At 44.0% G+C, this 23,560-nt stretch overlaps 1 protein-coding gene across 1 annotated transcript in view; it reads left to right on the top strand.

Moving 5' to 3' along the window:
• The window catches only part of LOC119968645 (bactericidal permeability-increasing protein-like), a 77,671-nt gene extending 55,353 nt beyond the window's left edge, over positions 1-22,318 (top strand). The window contains exons 10-15 of the mRNA XM_038801266.1: positions 169-336; positions 424-491; positions 1,479-1,521; positions 12,643-12,706; positions 20,738-20,814; positions 22,048-22,318. Of these exons, the coding sequence (XP_038657194.1) occupies positions 169-336; positions 424-491; positions 1,479-1,521; positions 12,643-12,706; positions 20,738-20,814; positions 22,048-22,086 (459 nt within the window). The 3' untranslated portion in view covers positions 22,087-22,318. The remainder of the gene's footprint in view (positions 1-168; positions 337-423; positions 492-1,478; positions 1,522-12,642; positions 12,707-20,737; positions 20,815-22,047) is intronic.
• The last annotated feature ends 1,242 nt before the right edge of the window (positions 22,319-23,560 follow it).

The following is a 23,560-nucleotide window of genomic DNA, read 5'->3' as shown; positions in this document are numbered from 1 at the left end:
ACTGGTTGGCTATCGATCACTGTCATATTAGTGCCCCAATTGCCAAGCAGTCCCGTTTTAAATGATCACTTTGGAAAGACCCTTCATATGATGTGAAATCTGACAATAAGAGTATGAGTTAAAATTATAGAAATGAAATGTGTACAATTACTTGCTCAATCATTCCAGGTGAAAAAAATGTATCCAATCATGAAGATGAAACTGCACCTTGTATCTGACTCAGCACCATCTGTGGCTCTTTTGTCTGATAAAATCATCCTTACAACATCTGGAGATATCTATGCTTTTGCTATCTTACCAAATTCTACATTAGCTCCACTCTTCAATATTAAACTGGTGAGTCTTTGATTTCTCATAGCTTCTAAATCAAATTATTTTTGCTGGTGGTATTGGAATCTAATAATTGACTATTTCCATTCACAGAATGCACAGATTACAACCACAATCGGTATAAAAGGCGACAAGATTACTGGGCAACTAACATTGGATAGGTAATATTAGACTATCTTATAATAAAGTTATTGAGAGAAATCATTAATGAACTCAACAGTGTTGCTCAACTGTTCTCACTCAGGTATAAATACTTGTTAAATGGGAACTCTAACTTCCTCAAAATTGACACATTCACTGTCTCCGATTTACTACACTGCTGTTCCAACTTTCAGTGGTGGATGAGCAGAAATTCCCTCCAACTAAATATTAGGAAAACCAAAGCTGTTGCCTTTGATCCCTGTCCCACACCACCAACTCCATTGCTCAACATGACAACTGTTAGAGGCATACTGAGGCCATTCGGAAACTTAGTATTATATCTGACCCACAAGATCAGCTCTAATCACATGTCCAATTGATCATCTACCTCAATAACATCGCCTGACTCCATCCTGCTTTAGCTTATCTGCTGCAGAAAACCCTCATCCATACCTTTGTTACCTTCAGGTAAATTTGTGCTCCACTACTTCTGCTTCCCATAACTTCACTTACATCGGGTCCCATTCACCCTTTACCCCTGAACTCACAGCCCCATACTGGAATCCAGTTCTGCAACCCCTTGATTTCAAAATTCTTACCTTTGTTCTCACAACACTCCAGGATGTCACCTCTTTCTATTTATGTACCTCCTCCAATCCTACAAGCCTTTGAATTCTATGCGCTCCTCCGAGTTTGGATTCCTGATTTTAATTGCTCCAACTTTGGGGACTGTCTTCAGCTGCCTAACTTCAACTTAAACAACTTCTCAAAGGCAACCATGATGGGCAATAATGAAGAAACTTTAGACATTAAGCTTTTTAAATAATTGCTATCATAGGTCTACACTAGACTCAAATAACTAATATAGTTAGATGTAGAATACCCCTTACTACCTTTCCACTTCAAACTGTTTGACCATTTCTTAAAACCAACCGTAAGATGTCTAATTAATAGCAAATGTAACTTTGGATAACACTAACTAATAGATATCTACTGTTCTCATTTAGGGTACAATTATCTCTAAAGAAGTCACACATCGGTTCCTTTCAAGTAAGTGTTTTTCAAACTTCATTTTCAGTTGCATCAAGTCGAAACACTTTTTTAAATGTTAAGTCGAATGTGGAAAATGTGGGCCAAGACTTTCTTTGGAGCTGCTCCCTCTACACCACCATAACTTGTATGTAAAGTGGAAACCCCATTTATTGGCTGGGATTTTCCAGAAATTGCCAAAAGTCAATGGATATTTTGCTGGTTTGCCCAATTTTCCATCCCACCCATGATGGGTCCCACCATCCCAGCCAAACCTTTTAAACTATAGAGACAGTGGGACTAAGCAATAATACACTCACAAGTAAGCTTTAATTTTTATCGTCACCTTTACATTGTGAGTGTACTATTACTGTACAGATACTTGGTCCACTTAATCTTCAATCTGGCATTTTAAAGTTTATGCAAATGATTTCTGGAACCCCTTAGATTACTAGGTTTGAAGCAGATCCCAAAAGAAATGCAAAATAGCAAACATAACTCCTACCTTCCGAATGATGATAAACATCTATAAGAGCTGCCAAAATCCCAGATCTTAACAACTCTCGATGTGAAAAGAAACCTAATTTCCTCACTGTCAATTATTTTAAAGTAATGATAAGTGGTTACTAACACAGTCGCACAAAGGAAATAATTTCTCCATACCTGCATTTTCAAAATCCACCATAGATTTGAATATCTATATTCGGTTTCTCGTTAACCTTTGCTGTTCTCAGGAGAACAATCACAACTTCTGTAATTTCTCCACCTAACAGAAATCCCTCAATTGTTTCACACTCAGAGAGTTATTAAGATATGGAACTGTGTGAAAGGGTGGTGGAATCAGACTTCGTAACTCTCAAAAAGCACTCGGGCACCTACTTAAAGAGGATTCATTTGCAGCAGGGTTATGGAGACAAGGCTGCAGCACCGGGCTAAATTGGACAGTTATTTCAATGAGCTGCCAGAAGGGCCCATTGACAGTCTTGTGTGGTGCTGTATTGAATGAACGATCAATTGAGAGAAAACAATGAGCAGTAATAAATGGGAAAGTACTTTAATCAGAAATAGCTGCTGGCAATACACCATAGAGTCAGCTCAAAGGTATCTGTCTTTTCAGACAGCACCAAAATGGGATATGTGTCGATGAAGGAAATTTGTCAATGAAGGGTACCGGTGTCCCAAATTCAGAATAATATGGAAATATTAGGGCTAGTTTTCTTCTACTTCAATCCCAATTTTTATTTTTCATTGATCATTCTTGGGATATCGGTGTCACTGGCTATCCCAGCATTTGTTGCACATTTCCAGTTGCAGATGGTGGTTTGACCGTAATAACAGTACTCTCACTGTGCTGTTAGGTAGGGAGCACAAGAACCTTGACCCAGTAACCATAAAGGAATGGGGATATTTGTCCAAGTTGAGCTGGCATGTGACTTGGAAGGGGATAATGGAACTGATGATGTTTCCATTGTGATGATATGCATAAAGCAAGTTTTACATAATGTTATGCATGACCTCTGACCACTAGGTGGCAGTGTAAACCCACCATGTGAAGCTGCGGAGTTGGGGAGTTGAGAGTAGGACATGCTGGAGGATATACATATTTTACAATACAATACAATTCTACAATAGTTAATTAATGTTTATTATTTTATTTATTCTAGTTATCTTTATCACGCAGTTATTTCATAATAAATTATCATTCACTTTGGCCAGTCTGCAGAACATGACATCCATATGTCTGCTGGTCCTGTCCTCTAGATAGCAGAAGTCATGAGTTTGGGAGCTGCAATCTAAGAAGCCTTGGTGAGTTGTAGAAGTGTATCACATAGACACCAATGCGCGCCAGATCTGACAGATAGGAAATATAAGAGGAACGTATTTCCTGAAGAACACCCACTTTGGGTGGGCAGTTCTAACCAGACCAGACCCCCCCCCCCCCCCCACCCCACGACTCACTCCACCCGGTGCAATCTGGATCTTGCCCTCGCTTGACAAGATCCAGATCTGAACATTTACATGGGCATAACAGCTCCCGGGACTCACTGAACATGCCTGGGAGACCTTGCCAGGGCACAATTTAGTACTGATCGACACAAACTTAGCAAGAAGTCTTACAACACCAGGTTAAAGTCCAACAGGTTTGTTTGGAATCACTAGGTTTCTGAGCACAGCTCCTTCATCAGCTAGGCTCCGAAAGCTAAGGATTCCAAACAAACCTGTTGGACTTTTACCTGGTGTTGTAAAACTTCTTACTGTGCCCATCCCACTCCAATGCCGGCATCTCCACATCATGGTTACCATCGACTACACAAACATAGACTAATCATGATGGCACCTGGGGGGTCTGGTCTCCCTGGCCATTGGAGACCCCCAAGTGGTAAGAGACAGGGCAAGGTGGCACCCTGGCACCCCCTGGCAGCAGGGCAATTTGGCACAGCCAGCCTGGCACCTTGACAGTGCCACCTGTGCACCCTGATATTACCGTCCTAGCAGTGCCAGGGTGCCCAGGTGAAAGGTTGGCACCGCCATGGAGCAGGCTTTGGTGGGAGGCCTTACCAAATAGACGGGAGTTCCTGGAGGCCACCCAAGGTTGGGGGTGGGGGAGTGCCCGAAAAGCTGGGGGACTGAAGGGGGGATTGCAGGAGATCAGGGCTGCCAGACAAAATGGCACCCCCAATGAAGCTCCCAGCAGGATATTCCTCTAAGTGCAGCCTTGGCAGGGAGAAACGTACCGAGGCCAAAACAAAATGGCAAAATGCTGTTGGATAGGGGATGTTTCTCGGTGCCGAAAGCCATGTAACACAGTAGGTCTCAGTCGGGACGTCAAGGCTGGCAGTTCCAGTCTGGGCCAGTTTTTGCAGAGCAGCGTAACGAGCCCCCCCAGCTGGAGGGGGACGGGGGTGGGGGGGGGGGGAGGTCTCGGCCCACTACAGGGGATGCTCATACTCCATGAGTCCCACAGGGAGATCGTTGGTGTATCCCCATGGGCCTCGTAAGGGTTATTACAGAGCTGCAGCAGCATACAGCTCATCTTTGAGCACTGATTCCATTGGTCCCATCATCTGTGAAAGTAAGTTGGAATTCATTCTGGTGTCATAAAAACAAAGTGCAATGCCCAACCTTCGTTGAGGTAAGGAGGAAGAAAATCTGCTGAGTTCTCTGGTAGAAAATTGATAATGTAGCTCCACGCAAATAGAACAAGTGATGACATTTAGTGAAAGGTAGCTTCCAGTAAGTTGAAAGGTAACATCAATGCATTGGTTTGGAATATGCCAGAGATGTCAGACCAGGAGAGTTCTTAGAATATTCATAAAGACACCACTAACATCATTTGCCCAATGCTCCAGGGTGCTAAAAAAAACCAAGAAGAACACTGGTCTGCATAGGAAAAGGCAGCATGGATAAATTGAAAGATGTAGGGCAGGATTCTCCATTCGATCACGACAGAGGGTTCTCTGGTCCCGTTAGCAGCGGTAGCGGGGCGGACTCACAACGGAGAACCTTGGCCGTAATTTGTTTTGTCCTTGGTGAGAAAACATACATTGGGCGCGATCTTCCGGCCTCGTTACACTCGCGCTTAAGAATAACGAGGCCGGTGAATAGCAGGAGAGTCTAAAAACGAGAACCGCGTGTAGCCATCTGGGATGGCCATTTACAAAGGATCCCGGGAAGTATGGCCACCTGCAAAGGACCATGGGAAATATGGTCAACCCAGGACTCAGATGCTCAGAGCTTATGTATATTGGCAACTCAGATAACTAGAGGCTATCGAAACCCCCAGCTACTTTGCATTCTAATAGCCCATTTCCCCAGAACCAAAGACCTGTACTCAGGTAACAGATACAGAAACAGACTCATCGGTGCCACTCCCTTTGCTCAGGGAGCCCAAAAAGCCAAGGTTAATGACCGCTCAGGACACGCCCCGCCATTAAGGCACCAACCCCTTTATTGGTCAAAATCGAAGGCAGTAATCGAAGCCTGCCGAATTATTGGGTCCAAAGCTAAGGACTGCCCAAAAGAGTGCGAAACCCCAGAAGGATAAAGAGAGACACTGCCATGTGTTCAGTCTCCCTTGGCTCCGGCGCTCGATCTCTCTTGGCCCCGACCTACGCCTGAAACCAAGTGTGGCATCACGCCCAGAAGACAAGTTCAAGACCAACGATCGCTACCAGATGGATGAGCCCAGCAGAAACAAAGTCACTTCTCCAGACCCAGCCATGTAAGATCCGAACAAAGACCTTGTTCCTCTGCATAAAGCCGGGTACCTGAAGTTAAATACAGGTTGTTGTAGTGTTAGGTGTAATTTAGCTTGTAGTGTTTTATGTTGCATGTCGAAGTAATTCTTGTGTGTAAATAAACTATCATTGAACTTGAACTAACTAACTGATTGTTTGGTCTTTGATCGATATCCGGTAAAACCTTGTGGTGGTATCATTTGATACCTGGCGACTCTGAGAAGCAATATCATCATTAATAACTGTCATATCAGTATTCAGTTAAAAAGAGCAACACGCACCAGGTGCCAAACAATTTGCAATACAACCGGCCCGCTCCTGTAGGCGAATTCGGAACCCACCATAGCGTGGCAAGAAACGAATTATCACCACAAAAGCCCCATTTCCAAACAATTAACGAGAGCCATCGGTCATCCAATGGCCTTCTGTCGTTCACCAGCCTCCTGTCATTCAGCGGCCTCCACAGCAACTGCTCACACTGGCACAGTTTAGTACTCCTTTTGGAAAAGGTGAACTTAATGGAAGGGCTTCTGTGGGGAGCCGAGGAGGGGAGTGGTAATCTTTGCTCACAGGCAAAGAGACCAGGGGTGCTGGGATTGCCACCCCAGTGCTTGGTGGGGGGTGGGGGTCCCTCAGCAGGGGTGGGCACCATGGGAGTGTGGGGGTGGAGGCACTAGGGGGGGCAATCAATCATGGCACCATCATGCCAAACCTTGGATCCCAACCCCATTTCGGGGGCAACCTCTGTCCCTGCCCATCTGCCCCACCGATCATCCATAGCCCCCACCGACTGCTGAGGCCTCTGGCAGCGCGGCAGAAGGCAATCGCTAATAGGGAATCGGCAATTGTGGTTAAATGAGCACTTGACACAAGTCAAATGGGTTCCCATGGGTAGGCGGACCATGTAGCATGTGGGAGTCATTGCCTAGCATTCTGATCGACCATGATGCCTGGACATTGTGGGAGTCAACATCTCACACGCAGGAGCCAACATCCGAACACCCAGGAGATGGGACACAGCTCCCGGGACATGACCAAGGATGGAGGGTGGGTGGGTGCCATGGGGAGGGGGGGTTGCCTGGAGAGACAGGCAAAGGGTCCGGGGGTCAGTCCACTTTGCGGAAGAAAGTGACAGTGGCATCATAATGTGTGTGCAAAGAGTTGTCCAATGTGATGTACAATACCCCATTTCAGATAGTGCCGTCCCCAACCCCCTGGCCCCAACCCTACATCCTTCCAATCCCTTACCTAACCACTACCCGCTACACTGGTGCCTTCAGTGATGCTCAACATGCCTGGCCCTCCAAGCTCCATCACTACGTCTTGGTGTTTCCACAGGATGCATATTGGAGGTGGAGGCAGCCAGTTGCTTACATTGTCCCATGGCCTTCAATGCCCCTGGCGGACGTCCTCTGGAGGCACTGGGGCCGGTGGGCCCCGGATCACTAGTCGATGGCACATGCACAGCTGTGCTGCCCTGTCCCGTGTGCTGACCCCGAGACGCAGCCTCATCAGGGGGTGAGACTCGGGAGTGCTGGTGGCCACCATCGCCGTCCCATGGGACGGGCCCGGTTTGGCACTCAGCACCCCCTACTCGCGGTTGGTGCCCATAGGGCCCTGGGGTTGACCTTGGGATGGAGGGGCAACAGGTCCGAGCCCCAGCTGCCCTGCATCATCTGGCTCTGCCAGACCTGGCGGTTCCTCATGGTCCGCACCATTATGTCAACACCCTTGGCGATGCTCCTCAGTGACTGAGATACATCCCTCAGTGACTGGGCCATGCTCTACAGTGCCTCAGCCATGCCCACCTGCGACTGGGACAAGCACCGCTGCGCCTCAGCTATTCCCATCTGAGAACAGGTCATGTCCTGCAGAACCTTATCAAGATCGGCCTGGTACTGGGTGACATTCCCCCGTGAGGCATACTCCCGAGACCCTCAGCCATGTCCGTCACCGACCTTGCAACGTCTTTGACACCTTTACTCATGGTGCCAACGTCATGCACCAGGTTCTCCACTGCGGTCGCCACCTGAGCATTGTTGCCTTCGGTGCCACTCATTGCCGGGGTGCCTTCCCCTGAGCCTCTGGGATTGAGCTAACATTTCCCTCTGCACACCGAGGTTGGTCCCTATCATCTCCATCAGCCCAGGTAACTCTGTTCCAGAGGCTCAGCACCAGGCTGGGACACAGCTGGGTTCAGGGATCCTCCAAATGCTATCTTGCCAGGGGGTTCTTGCCTCCACCAGCTGTACATCATCGGCAGTGTGGCGTTCACCAAATTGTGCCCCAGAAACGTGACCACTAACATTTCCCACCGAGGTGTGTGTATCTGTGCTAGTGGAGGGTGGGGATGACAGCTGCGCCGCGACTATAACAGTTGCATCCTTGGAACTCTCCTCTAAGGTGTTCTCCTCAGAGTCAGGAGAGGGGACTCCCCAGGAAGGGCCGGCGCCCTCGGCTGGAGAATGGACATGTGGTCAGCGGGAGGGATGGATCAGTCAGTAAGACAATTACTACTCACGTTTTCAGGTACACACCTCTGTGGCGTCCACCAGCCTCCAGGTTGGTGACGGCCCTGTCCTCGGCCACACCAGTCACCGCCAGGGCCCTGTCCTCGAAAGAGGTGAAGATTCCCAAGTCCGGCACTCGACCGCCAGTCTGGGCCTTCGCCCTCCGATTATGAGATGGCTTTTCCTGAGGGGACACTGAGAGGGCATCGTTAGCCACGCGTGTGGTTCACAGTTGTGGGGGCAGGTGTGAAGGGAGGGATGGGGGTAGGTTGAGGGAGGGTTGAAGGGGTGAGTGTAGGGAGTGCTGAAGGAGGAGGGGGATGGAGGGAGGATTGGGGGTCACCTGGGGGGATGCTCCCTTGGGGGGTTGGGGGTGGGACGTTGGTCTCTACTCACTTGTGCTGCCCGGTGTAGGTCATTGACCTTCCTCCGACACTGCTGGCGTGTCCTCCTGGTCACGCTCCCTGAGCTGACTGCTGCCGCCACCTCGTCCCACGCAGCACTGGCTGCCTTGTGGCTCACCCTCTGGAACCCTCAAGGGAACAGGACATCCCTCCTGGCCTCCAGCACATCCAGGATCCTCCGCCGGTGAGCATCCACAATTCTTGAGGCCGGTCTCCTCCGCGCCTCTTTTGCAAGCTGGGTGGGGTTGACTGAGCAAGTGCAGCTTAAGTGCTGCTCGATGTTCTTAGCAGCCCCTGGCGAGCGCGGTGCCGGCGAATCAGCTGGCAAGTCGACATTTGAGGCGAGAAGGCCGTGAGGCTTCGTTAAGTGGACCAATTAATATTCGCTAGGCCGAGGGCCAGGAAACTCGCGGCAATTTGGGGCAGCAGGGTAGCATGGTGGTTAGCATAAATGCTTCACAGCTCCAGGGTCCCAGGTTCGATTCCTGGCTGGGTCACTGTCTGTGTGGAGTCTGCACGTCCTCCCCCTGTGTGCGTGGGTTTCCTCCGGGTGCTCCGGTTTCCTCCCACAGTCCAAAGATGTGCGGGTTAGGTGGATTGGCCATGCTAAATTGCCCGTAGTGTCCTAATAGAAGTAAGGTTAAGGGGGGGGGGGTTGTTGGGTTACAGGTGTAGGGTGGATACGTGGGTTTGAGTAGGGTGATCATGGCTCGGCACAACATTGAGGGCCGAAAGGCCTGTTCTGTGCTGTACTGTTCTAAAAATTCCCCCTCGCTGCAGCACTTGGAACTTTTTCCGGGAATTGCGTCCATTGTCTCACATAAATCTTCTCGCTCCTCTTTCATAAAGGACATTGTTATTCAAGGAGGTAAAGGAGATGGAACATTCCCAAAATTTACCATGAAGAGCAATTGTGCATTCATGTTTTTGCAGAGAAGGCTGTGGAGAGACTTAATTAAATCTTTTGATATTATGAAGGGGTTGATAAACTGGAAACAGACACATTTCTCTCCAAAATAAAGGCTCCAGAACTGGGTGTGGTTCCAGCTTTAAGGGAAGGAAAAGATAAATAAGGAATTAGGCCAGACTATCTTTAATGATAGTTGGAAATATGTTCCACCACATTGAACAAACAAGAATCTTCAAGGGATTTCAAAAAGGAAGTAGATAAATTTCTGTAATTTGAAGGATACATGGTTATTAAATTTTATAAATGAGATAGATATTTCATGTAAAGAAGGATAAAGGAAATGATTAGACGCCTGAAGTCTTTGTGATGGCTGCGGTTAAAATTCTAGCTCATAAAAAGAATAAACTTTTTTAAAGTAGACTTTTGTAATGAGAGTGTAAAGTAAAGCTTACGGGCGCGATATACTTGAATGGGAACAGAGTTCTGTAACGCACTCTCAGAGCACCAAGAACCATCACGCTATCAAACAGCCATTTATAATCTTTATTATTGTCACAAGTAGGCTTACATTAACACTGCAATGACGTTACTGTGAAAATCCTCTCGCCGCCACACGCCGGTGCCTGTTCAGGTACATAGAAGGAGAATTCAGAATGTCCAAATCACCGAACAAGCACGTCTTTCGGGACTTGTGGGAGGAAACCGGAGCACCTGGAGAAAACGCACGCAGACACAGTGAGAACATGCAGACTCTGCACATACAGTGACCCAAGCTGGGAATCAAACCTGGGACCCTGGCATTTTGAAGCAACAATGATAACCATTGTGCTACCGTGCCACCCATTCCGTAGATTAGGACCCTCATCAGGGAATGGGTAGCTGAGGCCACAGTTAGCTCCATTTCTTGCACTGAGGAGCTCTGCTCACCAGAATTCCTCAGTGCAGGATGAGATTGGGATGCCGTTTTTAAATGATACCCAATCCCTCCAAACAGCCCTCAAAGTCTCCCAAGCCCCAACTACAAGGGGGTCCTCAACCTCCTCACCCAGGCCTAATCCCCATCACAGGACAAATGTCAGCTCAATACTGCTAGCACCACCTGAGCTATGCCAGGACCTAGGTGGCACTGCCACAGTATCACCCTACCCAGAGGACAAGCACTTGGAGGCTTACAATCCCCTGGAAGACCCCCAAAATGCTATGCCATGCCAGCTGGTCCCTATTTGTGAAGACTGGCACTTAACCAAGATCTCCAAGGCAAGTAGGTACATCCCACGCCTTGGGTAAATCATGTGAGTGCATATTAGAATGAGATTAGCTTTTGCACATTCACCCCGTGTCTGCACGGTTCTCATTCTACAACCCAAAGATGTCCAGGGTGCAGGTGGACTGGCCATATCTTTTTATTGGAAAAAAATGTTTTAATGAAAAGGAAACTGAGACTTGCTGTCTCACATTAATATGCAGATTTGCTAAAAAGTGATCCCACCCACAATGGGCAGGATTCACATTGCAGCCTCACAGGGCGTGGCAAACCAGGTAGATTAGAAGAGGGATCTCCCAGCATCAATCTGCCGCGCTGCCTTTCAGGCACAATAAGGCCAGTAGATCTCACCCTTTATTTGGCTCAAGCAACCTTGCCAGGGATGGTGGCAGCTAAAAATGCAGCATTAGATTTAGATACAGAGCAAAAGATCAGCATTCTGATTCCCACATTCCTGCTTTATGATTACTTTAGTGTAAAAAAAAATCAAAATTTTACTGAGTGATCCTGATGATTAAAGTGAGAAGCATTAGCATTCTTATTTTGTGATAAATTTTAATTTTGCTTTGAGAAGTGTGACTGATAATTTGGCCATTTCCAGTTCAGAAAAAAAATCAGCGAGAGTTTGTTAGGTTTTCTGATGATCTCGTTTGCAATTTTTTTGCCAGTATGGGCGATGGATGTATTGCAAAATTACAGTCAAAATAGGCTTGAAATCACACTGGTTATGTTGCAATAAAATGTATTTGCATCATCATAAACTTAAAATTGTCCATGAGCCAGCAAAATTGATGAATGTTAACAAAATGTGATTGTTTCCTTTTCTCCATCATAAAATGATTTGATGTATTTAAAATGAGCAAGCTGGTTCAGTTTCATTAACACAGATGAAAATGGGCTTATCAGCTAAAGCATTTTACTAATTGTGTGCAGTACTCCACCTAAAAGCAAACTGACTTAAAATAATTGAATATTAGTTTAAAAAAAGCTATACTGAACTATTTAAGCATTTCATGGGTGTATATTCATCTGTTTCTTCAGTAAATTACATTTTTTATTTGATATTAAAATTGTTTTAAAATGTGCTGATAAGTGTCTATGTGTCAAAGGAAACGATTGTAATTCAAAACTGCATTATGGGTAGCATCTCGCAATTTTGACCTGGGACATGGCCAGTTCTGTGGATGGGGCCTGACTCGGGTGAATTCAATCCTGAACCATGGTAAATGATCATGGAAAATACCAACACAAGTAACTTTGTTCATACGTCATTAACATTGAAAATTCCCTGATCCTTTGTACTGGTTTGGCCGATTCCACAGAAACCTGGGCACAATAATAGTGGAAACATTTCCCCCCATTATTTCTGTCTGCAATGGAGAAGATCTTTTATTTCTTTCAAGCCAGAAGCAGAAATAGGTCAGCTTTGACATAAGCAACTGTTGTGCTACTTCACAGAGTTTTGACTTTTTATTTTCTGTCAGTCCAAGACTGCAGAGTTGAACTCTCAGATAATGATCCTTGAGACTGGGAAATGTGGGTATTTACAAAACATTTTATTCTGTATCTCTTTGTCCTACTTATGTAGTGGAATGTAAATCAATCTAAATTTATGTCTAGAGCTATTAATGCTACAGTTAGCAAAGCCTGCGATATATCACATGCTGGTTTTCATTCCAAAGTGGCTTTTAACCAAGTCTCTTACTCGGCGTAGTGAATAAATTACTCAGAACTCTCCTGAGCATTTCAATCAATTTTATGCATATGTGAATATCGCTCTTTTCCCTCACGGTATTAATGTGCTTTATTCTCACAGGTAAACTGCCTGCAAACTGCAATTGATTTCTTGGTTTCTATTGTCATTTTACCACGTATTAATGGTAAGCGTCAACCTGAAAAATAAAACCGGGCTTTCCAATTATTTACTGTTATGAAAACTTATGATTTGCATTTGAATTTTTCTGCATTAAAAATGGCAGCAATTTCCAAAAGTACATAAATCCCTCAGTTGCTTAAATATGAAACATCAGCTGTCCTGCTGGCTCAGTGCGTTTCTCGAGGGAGCAGCTGAATCATAAAGACCAGGAAATTTGCCACTTCAATCATGGCCTTCGCTGAAGTAGCTGATTGCAGTATCTGTAGCAATAGGAGGTAAGGAAACAAGAATGAATTAAGGTCCTCATTTCTGAACACAATCCAGCAGTGCTATGCTGAACAGAATTGGCACACATATTAGCTATGGTTGCTTGCCTGAGCTTCTGCAAATTGGCCCAGAACTTCTGATCTGCGGAGGGTTGTACCCAGAAGGTGCCCCAGCAGCTGATCTAAAGGATCCTCTGGATGACCCCACGTAACGACTGCACAGGAATTGATGGGAAATTCCAATGGGCAATTAACCTGCACCAGGGAGCATCCAAAACTCCGATATAAATCAGAAATGCCAGATGGTTCTGACTCTCTTAGCAAGATAGTTACCCAGGAACAGTTAGGATTAAAATCTCTGGGGTAACGGCTGAAGCCCCCTCCCCCCACCCCCCCACAACAGACCGCCACTTGGACCACTACCCACCAAATCTAGAATCTCCATCCATCCCCTTCCAGTAAAGATTGTGGTACCCCTTTGAATGCCTTGTTTTCATGCAGGCTTGACAGGGTCCAGCTTCCCTCCTCTTACTCTTCCCTCCACCTTCCATTGTATGTCATGGAATCCACCTCCTTAGTCCCTCTGTTTGCCATCGGGAGCCCCATGTCCTACCGCACTTCCTGACAGAATCTTCCTTCCACATTATACCCCTTGTCTTCGTCAGAACATAACCGTGCCTTTCCTCCTCACCTCACACTCCAGCAATGGTCAAATTTCACACCTTTGTTGCGGTGATCGACACTGGTGTGTGGCACCAGAGGGAAAGAATACTGCCTCTACTCCCCAACCCCAGATTGAATACTGGTCCGAGACAACCAGGAGGGTCCATAGATCCAGCAGCACAGTAGTGTCCATGATGACCAGCTCAGTGTGGAGATGAAAGCAGGAACAGGTCTGCCCGGGTTGAGTGGTGAACAGCACATCAGTAGCAGCACAGCACTATGGCAGAAAGGCTTTGTTGCACTCACCTCGAAGTCCTTGGTGAACTGAGGATCCTGCCTGATGCACATCACTCTTTAGCAATCAGGTTTGATGCTGATGTGTCGCAGGATTGGAAAGCCTGACGAGACCCCAGTGGGCAGGTTTTAATGAGCATTCATCAGATGCAAATGAATGCAAATGAAATTCCCGCCACCTGCAGCGGGATCACCGACCCATCATTGGGGAATGTTCATAGAATCGCTACATCATAGAAGGGGACCATTTGGTCCAACATGTCTGTGCTGGCACTCTGAGGGAGCAGTTCACTTAATGCCGTTCCTTCACCTTCTCCCCACAGTCATAGAATCATAACCCATGTCCCTGGCGCTGTGAGGCAGCAGTGCGAACCACTAAGCCACTGAGCCAGTCCTGCACAGTCTTATCCTTCAGGTAATCATGTATTCCATCTTAAATGCTTTGATTGAGCCTGTCAGCACCACACTCTGAAGCAGATCCTGACCATTTCAGATTCTCATCGATGCATGAAGAAGTTTCTCCCTATCTACTCTGGCCAGCTCGGTGGAACTGTCAAATAGAACTGTCAAAGGGAACTTGCAAGGGATTTAAAACTGTTCCCTTTAATATTTGAAGATAACTGCCTGCATTGTTAAAAGAAATCAGTGCCAATCAATTTGTCGGTTGACATAAGCCTGAGGACTACCATTGCAGGAAATGTGCTGCAGGATTGACTTCACAACCTATCATTATCACAGTGGAATGCCTGTTACTTCACAATTTGATTGACAGCTCCAAGTGTTTATAATTTTTTGAAGTGGGAATATGAATACAAATGCTTTTTTTGTTATATAGGATTAATTATTTACGTGAAGTTAAATGTAGTGAATAGCTTTTCATCAATTAAGTTTTTTAAAGTAGCAAATTCATCAATAGATACTTAAGAACTTTCTTTAATTTCAGCATGGGCCTTGTGTCTGCCCATGGTGTATACTGCGTGAGTTAGCATGTTGGCTGTAAGAGAAAAGGGTGGTGGGAGGGGGCATGAGTTGACATTAGTTGGCATGAAGTTGGCATCGGGATTATAAAGGGCAATGGGGTGGGTGGAGTGTCATAGGCTGGAATGTCATGGGGAGTATGTGGGGATTGAGGGGGTATGAGGAAATAAGGCTAGAGAGTTTTGTTTGTTTTGTTTGGTTTTCATATTTTCAACAAAGTGCCGGAGCACTGATGCCAGCCTTTTGTCCAGCCGCCTTCACACTCGGGAGCTTCGAAACTAAATCTGAACATCCAGTGCTCATATTCCCAGGACAGGTTTGCAAAGCCAGAAATTGTCGTGACTGTGTATAGTTTACATAGTTTTGCTCAACAGCAAAATGTTCAGCTCTCCCGGCTAAATTGAATTTAATTTAATAATCTAAATTGAATATCTAACAAATAGTGTTAACAAGAAAACTGTATTCAAATGCTAATACCTAGATAAGTTTCAATGTACTACCATTTATCCCACATCCAGTCATTGTGGGTACATAACTTTACCAAGGAATAATGCAACACATAGAGGAGGTATCACGCAGAAGGGCTTAATTTGCAATTATCCATGCTTTCTATCCATCTTAGTTTTACAGTTAACTACATCATGTTAATTTTATTATTGCAAAGTAGGAAACATGTTATCAAAGACTTTCATTGCATACAATTGAGACAGAAAACGGGCAACTGCAATTGATAATATTACTCAGGTTACTTCACAATAACCTGGCCCAATAACGAAACATTGTGTAGAAATCAAAGCAAAATCCCAAAAACATAGTAATGACAGTTATTAGTGACAGTGACACTGAGGAAAACTGCAAGAAATTACTGGAGGACAGGAAACTTGCAGAATTGGAAAATAATTGACAAGTGAATAAATGTGAGTTGGTACATTTTAGTAGGAAGAATGGGGAGCTCACTTATTGCCTGGAAGTTGCAAGTTTAGGTGAATTAAAGGAACAAAGGCATCACAGAGTACAAATGCACCAATTACTAAAGGTTGTGCCAGAGGATAGAAAGGACAATTTAAAAATGCAGGAGCATAAGACTTTATTTCTTGTGTGATAGGATTGCAAGGTAGGGAAGTTATGCTAAACCGGTATCAAAACTTAATCAGAACAATTAGAACACTCCATGCAGTCTAAGAATGGAATTTTTCCAATATTTTCGAAGTGTTATCTGAGGCGGGAAATGTGGAGGGCAACCCACCAACTACCTTGTCAGGTTTTCCAACCATACTTTTAAACACTTCGAAAATAAATGGAAGGGGCGAGTCGCACAAAATCATGCTGGTGGTGCAGGCTCATTCATGGCTCCTGACAGATCAAACACAGCATTCCCCACCTCTCCCACACATACGGGACCCCTCCACATGCAACACCCCCTTCCCGCAGCTGTGAAAACTGCTGGGAGCAGTGACAGGGGACACTTCCTGGGCATGACCCTCCCCCCACCCCCTCCCCAGTGGGCTGTATTTACCTGTATGCCCTCAGCGGGTTTGGCCTGCTGTATAGCTGTTGATGTGATGCCATGCCAGTGGGGGTTGTGGTAAACAACGTTATTACATTATATGTATTGTATTGTATTGTGCATGCTTGTGCATGCCTGGGCTTGTCCAGGCTGGCTCCACCTGTGGCTCCTCCCCTCGGGCTTATGTATAAAGGTGGCAGTTCGGGTCCAGAGGCAGGAGTCTTGCTGTTTAGTGTATTAAAGCCTCAGTTAGGTTCATCACTCATCGTGTGTTATTGATGGTGTATCAGTGGTGGGGGTGGGGCGGGGGGGGGGGGGGAGAATTCCCCAATGTGGTGGGGTGATACTGGGAGGGAGGCCCGCTAATCGTATTTAACTGAATGTTAATAGGTTTCCTGACCTTTCATGGCGGTATCCCCATGACATCATTGGCGGGGTTGGCGGAGATAATCTCAATGGGAAATCCCATGAGCAAAATATTGTCTTGATACATTTAAAGAGAAGTTAGACAAGCATTTGAGGGAGAAGGTAATAGAGAGTTCCTTTTTGAACTCATTAAAGCTACGTATGTCAGAAAACAGTTTTCGGAAAATGATGGCACTAAACACAGATCCCCAGAATTTTAAAAGATTTGGTTGAAGTTTTAGCCATAACCTTCCAAAACTCTACATTAAGGATTTGTCCCTTTAGATTGGAAAATTACAAATATAATTCCATTATTTAAGAAAAGCAAGAAAGGTAAGCCAGGAAATTGTAGGCCTCTTTGTCTAAGACCTGCAGGGAGAAGATAATGGAATCTATCATTAAGACATTGAAATTCCTCTGAATATATTTTATATGGATTGCCTGAAGGCATGCAATAAGGTTTCAAATAGCCTCTGTAGCACTGTAGGGATTCCATGATTCTATCATTCTAAGAGACTATTAGCTAAATTTTAAGGTCATAGAATTGAAAATAAATTATTGACATGATGAAGAGATTAATTAGGTAGCAGAAGATAGAAAGTAGGGATAATAGGTATTTGAATTGGAAGGAAGTGAATAGTGGTGTCCCACAAGCATCTGTGCTGAAGCAGCAACTTTTCACTTTATAATTAACAACTTAGATAACACAATAGAGGGCAATATATCCAAGTTTGCTGATGACACAAAGATTAGTGGCATAGCAAGTAGTGTAGGCAGGAGCATAAAATTACCAAGAACCATTTATGGATTAAATGAGCGGACAAAACAAATGGATTTCAACACAGTTAAGTGTGAGATCATCCATCTTGTACCAAAATAGAACAGATCTGAGCATTAATCGGAGGAGCAGTGAAGGTACAAAGAGATTTAGTGGTCCATGTACACCGATCATTAAAATGTGCCACTCAGATACAAAACAAAGTTAACTGAGCATCTAATGATCTGTTAGCTTTGATATCTAGAGAGGAGCTAGAATATCAAGTGTGTGAACTTTTTCCTACACTTAGTTAGATTGCACATGGAGAATTGTGTGCCATCTGAGCATTGCACCTTAGAAACAAGATACTGACATTAGAAGAAGATTCACCAGCACATTAACAAGCTCCAATTCAAAGGAGAGATTAGATAAACTAGGCTCCTGTTATCCGAAATATGGAAAGCTAGGAAATTGCATTGAGGTTTATAGGATTTTTAAATAATCTGATAGTGTAAAAATAAAAAGATAGGTGAAGTGAACAGGGAAAGAATGTGGCAAATGAGTTTTAATGCAGTTAAATGTGAGGTCATTCACTTTAGACCAAAAAAGGGTAGAATGGTGTTCTTTCCACATGTCAAAATGCAAAAAAGAGTAGAGATCCAACAGTCTTGGGGATCTAGATACATAGATCATTAAAATGTCAACAATAGATACAGAAAATAATCAAAAAGGTTATTGAGATGTTGGTCATTGTATCTACAAGATTAGAACATAAGAGGGTGAAAGTGATGGTTCAGTTATACAAAACCATGATTAGGCCACAACTGGAGTCGATAAGCAATTGTGAGCAGCACATTTTAGGAAGAGGTATTGGCTTTCATGATACTGGAGCATAGATTTATCAAAATGCTAACTCTAAGAGTTAAATTATGAGGAGAGAGTGCACAAACAAGCGTTGGATCCATGGGAATTTAGCAGTCCAGGGTTTTTTTTTTCCGATATTAAAGTGAATAAATAGAGTAGATAGAGGTAAATAATTTCTGCTGGTTGAGGAATCTAGCAATTGTCGAAAAACTTGAACCGGATCTTTCAAGAATGCAGTTAGCAAACACTCCCACACACAAAGGGTGTCAAAATTTGAAAATCTCTTTCACGAATGGCAATGGATTCTAGGTCAATTGTTCGCCCAAGGTATTGAGAGACATGGGGCAAAAGTGTTTATATGGAGTCAGGTCAAAGATCAGCATGGACTCATTGCAAGACAGAACAGGCTTGCGGGGCTAAATACCTGCGAAAAATGTGCATCCGCTCACAGAGTACTATGTGACCTGTGTACCAGGAGTGATAGGTAATGTGGAGATGGGAGGACACACCTGAAGTCACTCCCATGTGGCTACAAGCTACAAGCATGACATGTAAAAGCAGTTGAGTACCTTTGTATTAAACTGTTGAAGTTATCACCTGTGTCGTTCCTGCACAACCACACATTCATAATGTGCTCCTGTTCCTGGAGATACCTTTTCCCCTGCTGGGGTAAGTTTAAGACAAGGAGATATAACCTTCAAATAAAAGCCAGGCCATTCGAGAGATGGTGAGAACACTTCTTTAAGGAAAGGGTGATAGAAATATCGAACACTCTTTCACAAAAAAAAACAAGCTCAATTGTTAACTCTCTGAGATCAATACAAATTTGCTGGCTGATGGTATTAAGGGGTATGGAGAGCAGGGTGTAAATGGAGTTTGGATACAGATCAGTCATGATCTCACCAATTTGCCGAACTTGCTCTAAGCACTGACATACTCCTATTCCTATGGAAGGTACTCCTCATCCAAACCCTTTCAAGCAGTGCATTCTATTATTTATCTCACCATTTAAAAAACATTCTGCACGCCAACCTCACTCCATCCCGACTCCCCTACACCCCCACCCCTACTACCTACATTGGAGTAGATTATAAGCAGCTTTATTCTTAACCTGTGTAGTGTACCTTGCTCCAGAGCTGATTATTAGCGACAAAATGAGAAACAAATCTGGTCTCCCAGCACTAATAGACATAGACATAGAGCATTACAGCGCAGTACGGGCCCTTCAGCCCTTGATGTTGTGCCGACCTGTGAAACCATCTGAAGCCTATCTGACCTAACATAGATAGATATTCTCACTTTATTGGCAACAAAATTTTACCTTAAAAATATCGTTCTGTGTCCTTCACACAATTGCTGTGTTGCAGGTAAACAATGTGGTGGGGGGGGTGATGTGGTGAACGTATTGTAGTAAGCATTCACCATGTATGTAACTGTACCACGCTGTTGCCCATGAGGGCTCCACTTATGGACCATTGTAAGGTAATACCTGTGATGTATCATATTGATGCCTTTGTGGGCTCCGCCCCTGGCTCCTCCCCTTGAGGGAAGGTATAAAGAGCAGTAGCCCTGTAGGCGGCTCTCAGTAGCAGAGCAGTCGCAGGCAGGCACTGTTCTAGTCGATTAAAGCCACAGTTTACACCTACACTCTGTTTTACGTGAATTGGTGGTCGCATTGGGGGGGGGGGGGGGATTTTTCAGCAGGCCCGCTGACGGCGAACCTTCGCTGTGCGTTTCCCGGTGGAAAGAGGTGGATTCAATGGGAAATCCCATTGACCGTGATGGGACTACAAGATCCCGCCATCGGCCAACAGCGGGCCGCCTCCCGCCACCAAGAAACACATTGCAGTGGGAAATCCCCCCAAGCTCCATGCAAAGTACATAAAACTGAAATCACTAGCTTTAAAATAGGCAAGTATTTTCTGAAAGAAATATTAAGAGGTAAGCAATGAGAAAAACATTGCTCCAAAAGTATATAAAAACATCTCAGAAAATGTTATTGGAACCAAAATAAACATTTCAACAAAACTAACAGCTGGGAATAACAGACCTTCCACCTCAGCACTACCCGTGAATCTTGGCATACGCCAGCCATGGCAAAGCAGCACATCTTTCAGATGTTGAACACATCCAACAAACAGCTTGGAGTAAAATTTGCATCAGTGCATCATTCTGCAATCTTTGCAGCAGATCAAATGTAAAATCTGTTCACTGTGGAGATGGGGAGTAAAGGTCTACTGTTAATTTCAGAATTGTGCCCACTATATTTACAACTGACATGAAAACTATTGTTCTATGCAGCGGCCCTGGATGATGGATACCCACTTCCTCTGATCGACCACTTTAAGCTTTCTAACCTTATTGTACAGCCACACAAGGTAAAGTTACTTAGTTATAGAGCTGTTCAATAAGGAACGGCCTCCTGCTTCCTAAGCAATTTACGGTTTGACACATTAATTACATAAAAGACTATGTTGTAGCAGATATACTGCCAGAAATAAGGGCTGAAATCTTCCGTCCTCATTTGCAGCTGGGACTTTCCGGTACCGCTGGTAGTGAATGGAATTCTGGCTGAAACGCCAAGTTTTCCATCTCGCTTGCAAGGTCTCTTATTGTCTGCTGGTTCGACTTCTCTGTTAGCTGCTAGCCTGGTTGTAATTGTTGCTGCCTTTTGCACAAACTTTGTCCTTTTTATATTGCTGACCAGTTTATTTCCATTGATATCTGCTGCCTAGAAACTTCCTCTTCTTTTATGTTGGGCCCTCTTATTCGTTGGGTAACCTTCTCCCTTATCAACTGCTAATTTTATTATCCTGTCTCGCTCTCTCCCACTAATTACATCATGTCAACTGAAATGACCTGTATGTTCCTACATTCTATCCATTAATCAATCCTCAATCCATCCAAAAATATTACTCCCAATCTCACGAGTGCTAATTATATGCAATAACCTTTGGACATCACTTTGTCAAATGTTTTTTGCAACTCCAAATACATGACATTTGCTGGTAGCCCCTTGACCACTTTACTAGCTACAACCTCAAGGACTCTAAACAATTTATACAGCACAATTTCCTTTTAGTAAATCCCTGTTGATCCTGCGTATTCAGATAATAATTTTCAAAGTGCCCAGTTACCATGTCCCTCATAATAGTTTCCAGCACTTTCCCTACTTCTGATGTCAGGCTAATTGGTCCATTATTCCAAGTCGGACCATCCAATTCCAAATCCATATATTCTACATATGATTTGTCTAACTCTGATTTTATTTTTTCTATATTTACTTTTCCAGAACAAGCAAAACCAGGAAAGTTATTATTAATGATTCACCTATACATTTTCATACCTTTCATAGATACTTTTCAGAGTATAGTTTTTGGGTAGTAATAGAGTACAATTAAACGGGTGACAATATGTGTCACACAACCCACCCTTAGAAATCTACAAATTCATGCAATAGTCTCAACTCATGAACTGGAAATTACAATGCTACTATACGTAACTTAATGACAGATATTTCCATGGTGCATAAAATGGGCTGTGATAAGAGTAAACATAACACATATGCCATTGTTCTTGATGCTTACTTTTTTTTTATTAATATGTTTTAGAATTTCCTGCTGTTTGCCACAGATCTCAGCTACACTTGAATGTCAAAGAATTTTCACATCGTGGATACTGTGGTCATAAGAAACATCCAGAAGAGATTCATTATGCAAATTTTCATCTACAATTGATACTTGCCTAAAGCAATTTTCCCTAGCATTTCATAATGCTTTACTTAAAAGCACATTAATGCTTTGTATTATGTTACTGTAATTTAAAAGCTGATAATAAATGTGACCATGCAACATACAATGTTCCACTTTTTGAAATTATGTAATAAAGGCTACAAATGTTTGTGTCCGATTCTTTAATGTATTTATTTACCTTGATTGATTCAATAAATTGAATACAATATCTTGTCATCTCACTCAATCAGGTACTAATGTTTTATTGCTGGTCATTGATCGCGGTCTATTTGCTGATCAAATCACAGGGATTCAGCTGTCCACTCAGTATATCTCTTCATTTGTATCGTTATTCTCCCGATCGGCACATTTTCCACATGCTTTGTGACTTTCATTCACATTGAGGGAACACAAGAAAATACAACATTTTGTGCATCATCCCAGGATATGAGAAGCTGAATTTTGTACAGAAATATAAGAACAGCAGTAGGCCATTCAGCCCCTCGAGCCTGTTTCGCCTTTCAATGAGATCATGGCTGATCTGTGGCCTAACTTCATATACCTGCCTTTGGCCGATATCCCTTAATACCTTTGCTTAACAAAAATTTATCTAGTTCAGATTTAAAAGCAACAACTGATCTAGCATCGATTGCTGTTTGTGGAAGAGAGTTCCAAACCTCGACTACACTTTTGTGTGAAAATCCTTCCTAACATCTGTCCTGAATGGTCTGAATGTCCTGAATCATAGCCTAATTTTTAGACTATGCTCTCTAATTCTAGAATCTCCAAGCAGAGGAAACAGTTTATCTTTATCTATTATGTCTTTTCCTGTTAATATCTTGAAGACTTTGATTGATTAACCCATAACCTTCTAAATTCTAGAGAAAACAGGCCTAATTTGTATAATCTCGCCTCATAACTTAACCCCTGAAGACCTGGTATCATGCTTGTAAACCTACATTACAATCCCTCCAAGGCCAAAATATCCTTCCTAAGGTGTTGGGGCCAGGTCATGCAGATCACCTGTGAGAAAGAATCTGAGAGGGTTGTGGTGGTGGTTGGGGAGGGTTGGGGCAATCTTTTGAGAGTTATATTCACAAGCTTTCACCTATATTCTGCATAAAAAAAACTAATTTAAAAGCACTAAAATAAAAGCAAAATATTGCAGATTCTGGAAATCTGAAATTAAAGCAGAAAATGCTGGGTAACCTCAGCAGATCTGGCCGTATCTGTAGAGGGAGAAACAGAGTTAACATTTCGAGTCCATTTGAAAGTGCACAGTTTTAGATTGTGACGCGGGCAGCACTGGGGGTGGGCAGCTGGTGGCCTTTCATGGCCATAGCATCTGGCCATGAGGGCCAGTATGGTTCCTGGCATGTGGTGCAGGGTGGGG

The sequence above is a fragment of the Scyliorhinus canicula genome, chromosome 7 (assembly GCF_902713615.1).
Source record: "Scyliorhinus canicula chromosome 7, sScyCan1.1, whole genome shotgun sequence".
NCBI classification, from domain to species: domain Eukaryota; kingdom Metazoa; phylum Chordata; class Chondrichthyes; order Carcharhiniformes; family Scyliorhinidae; genus Scyliorhinus; species Scyliorhinus canicula.
This window is presented reverse-complemented; position numbering and strand designations above follow the sequence as displayed.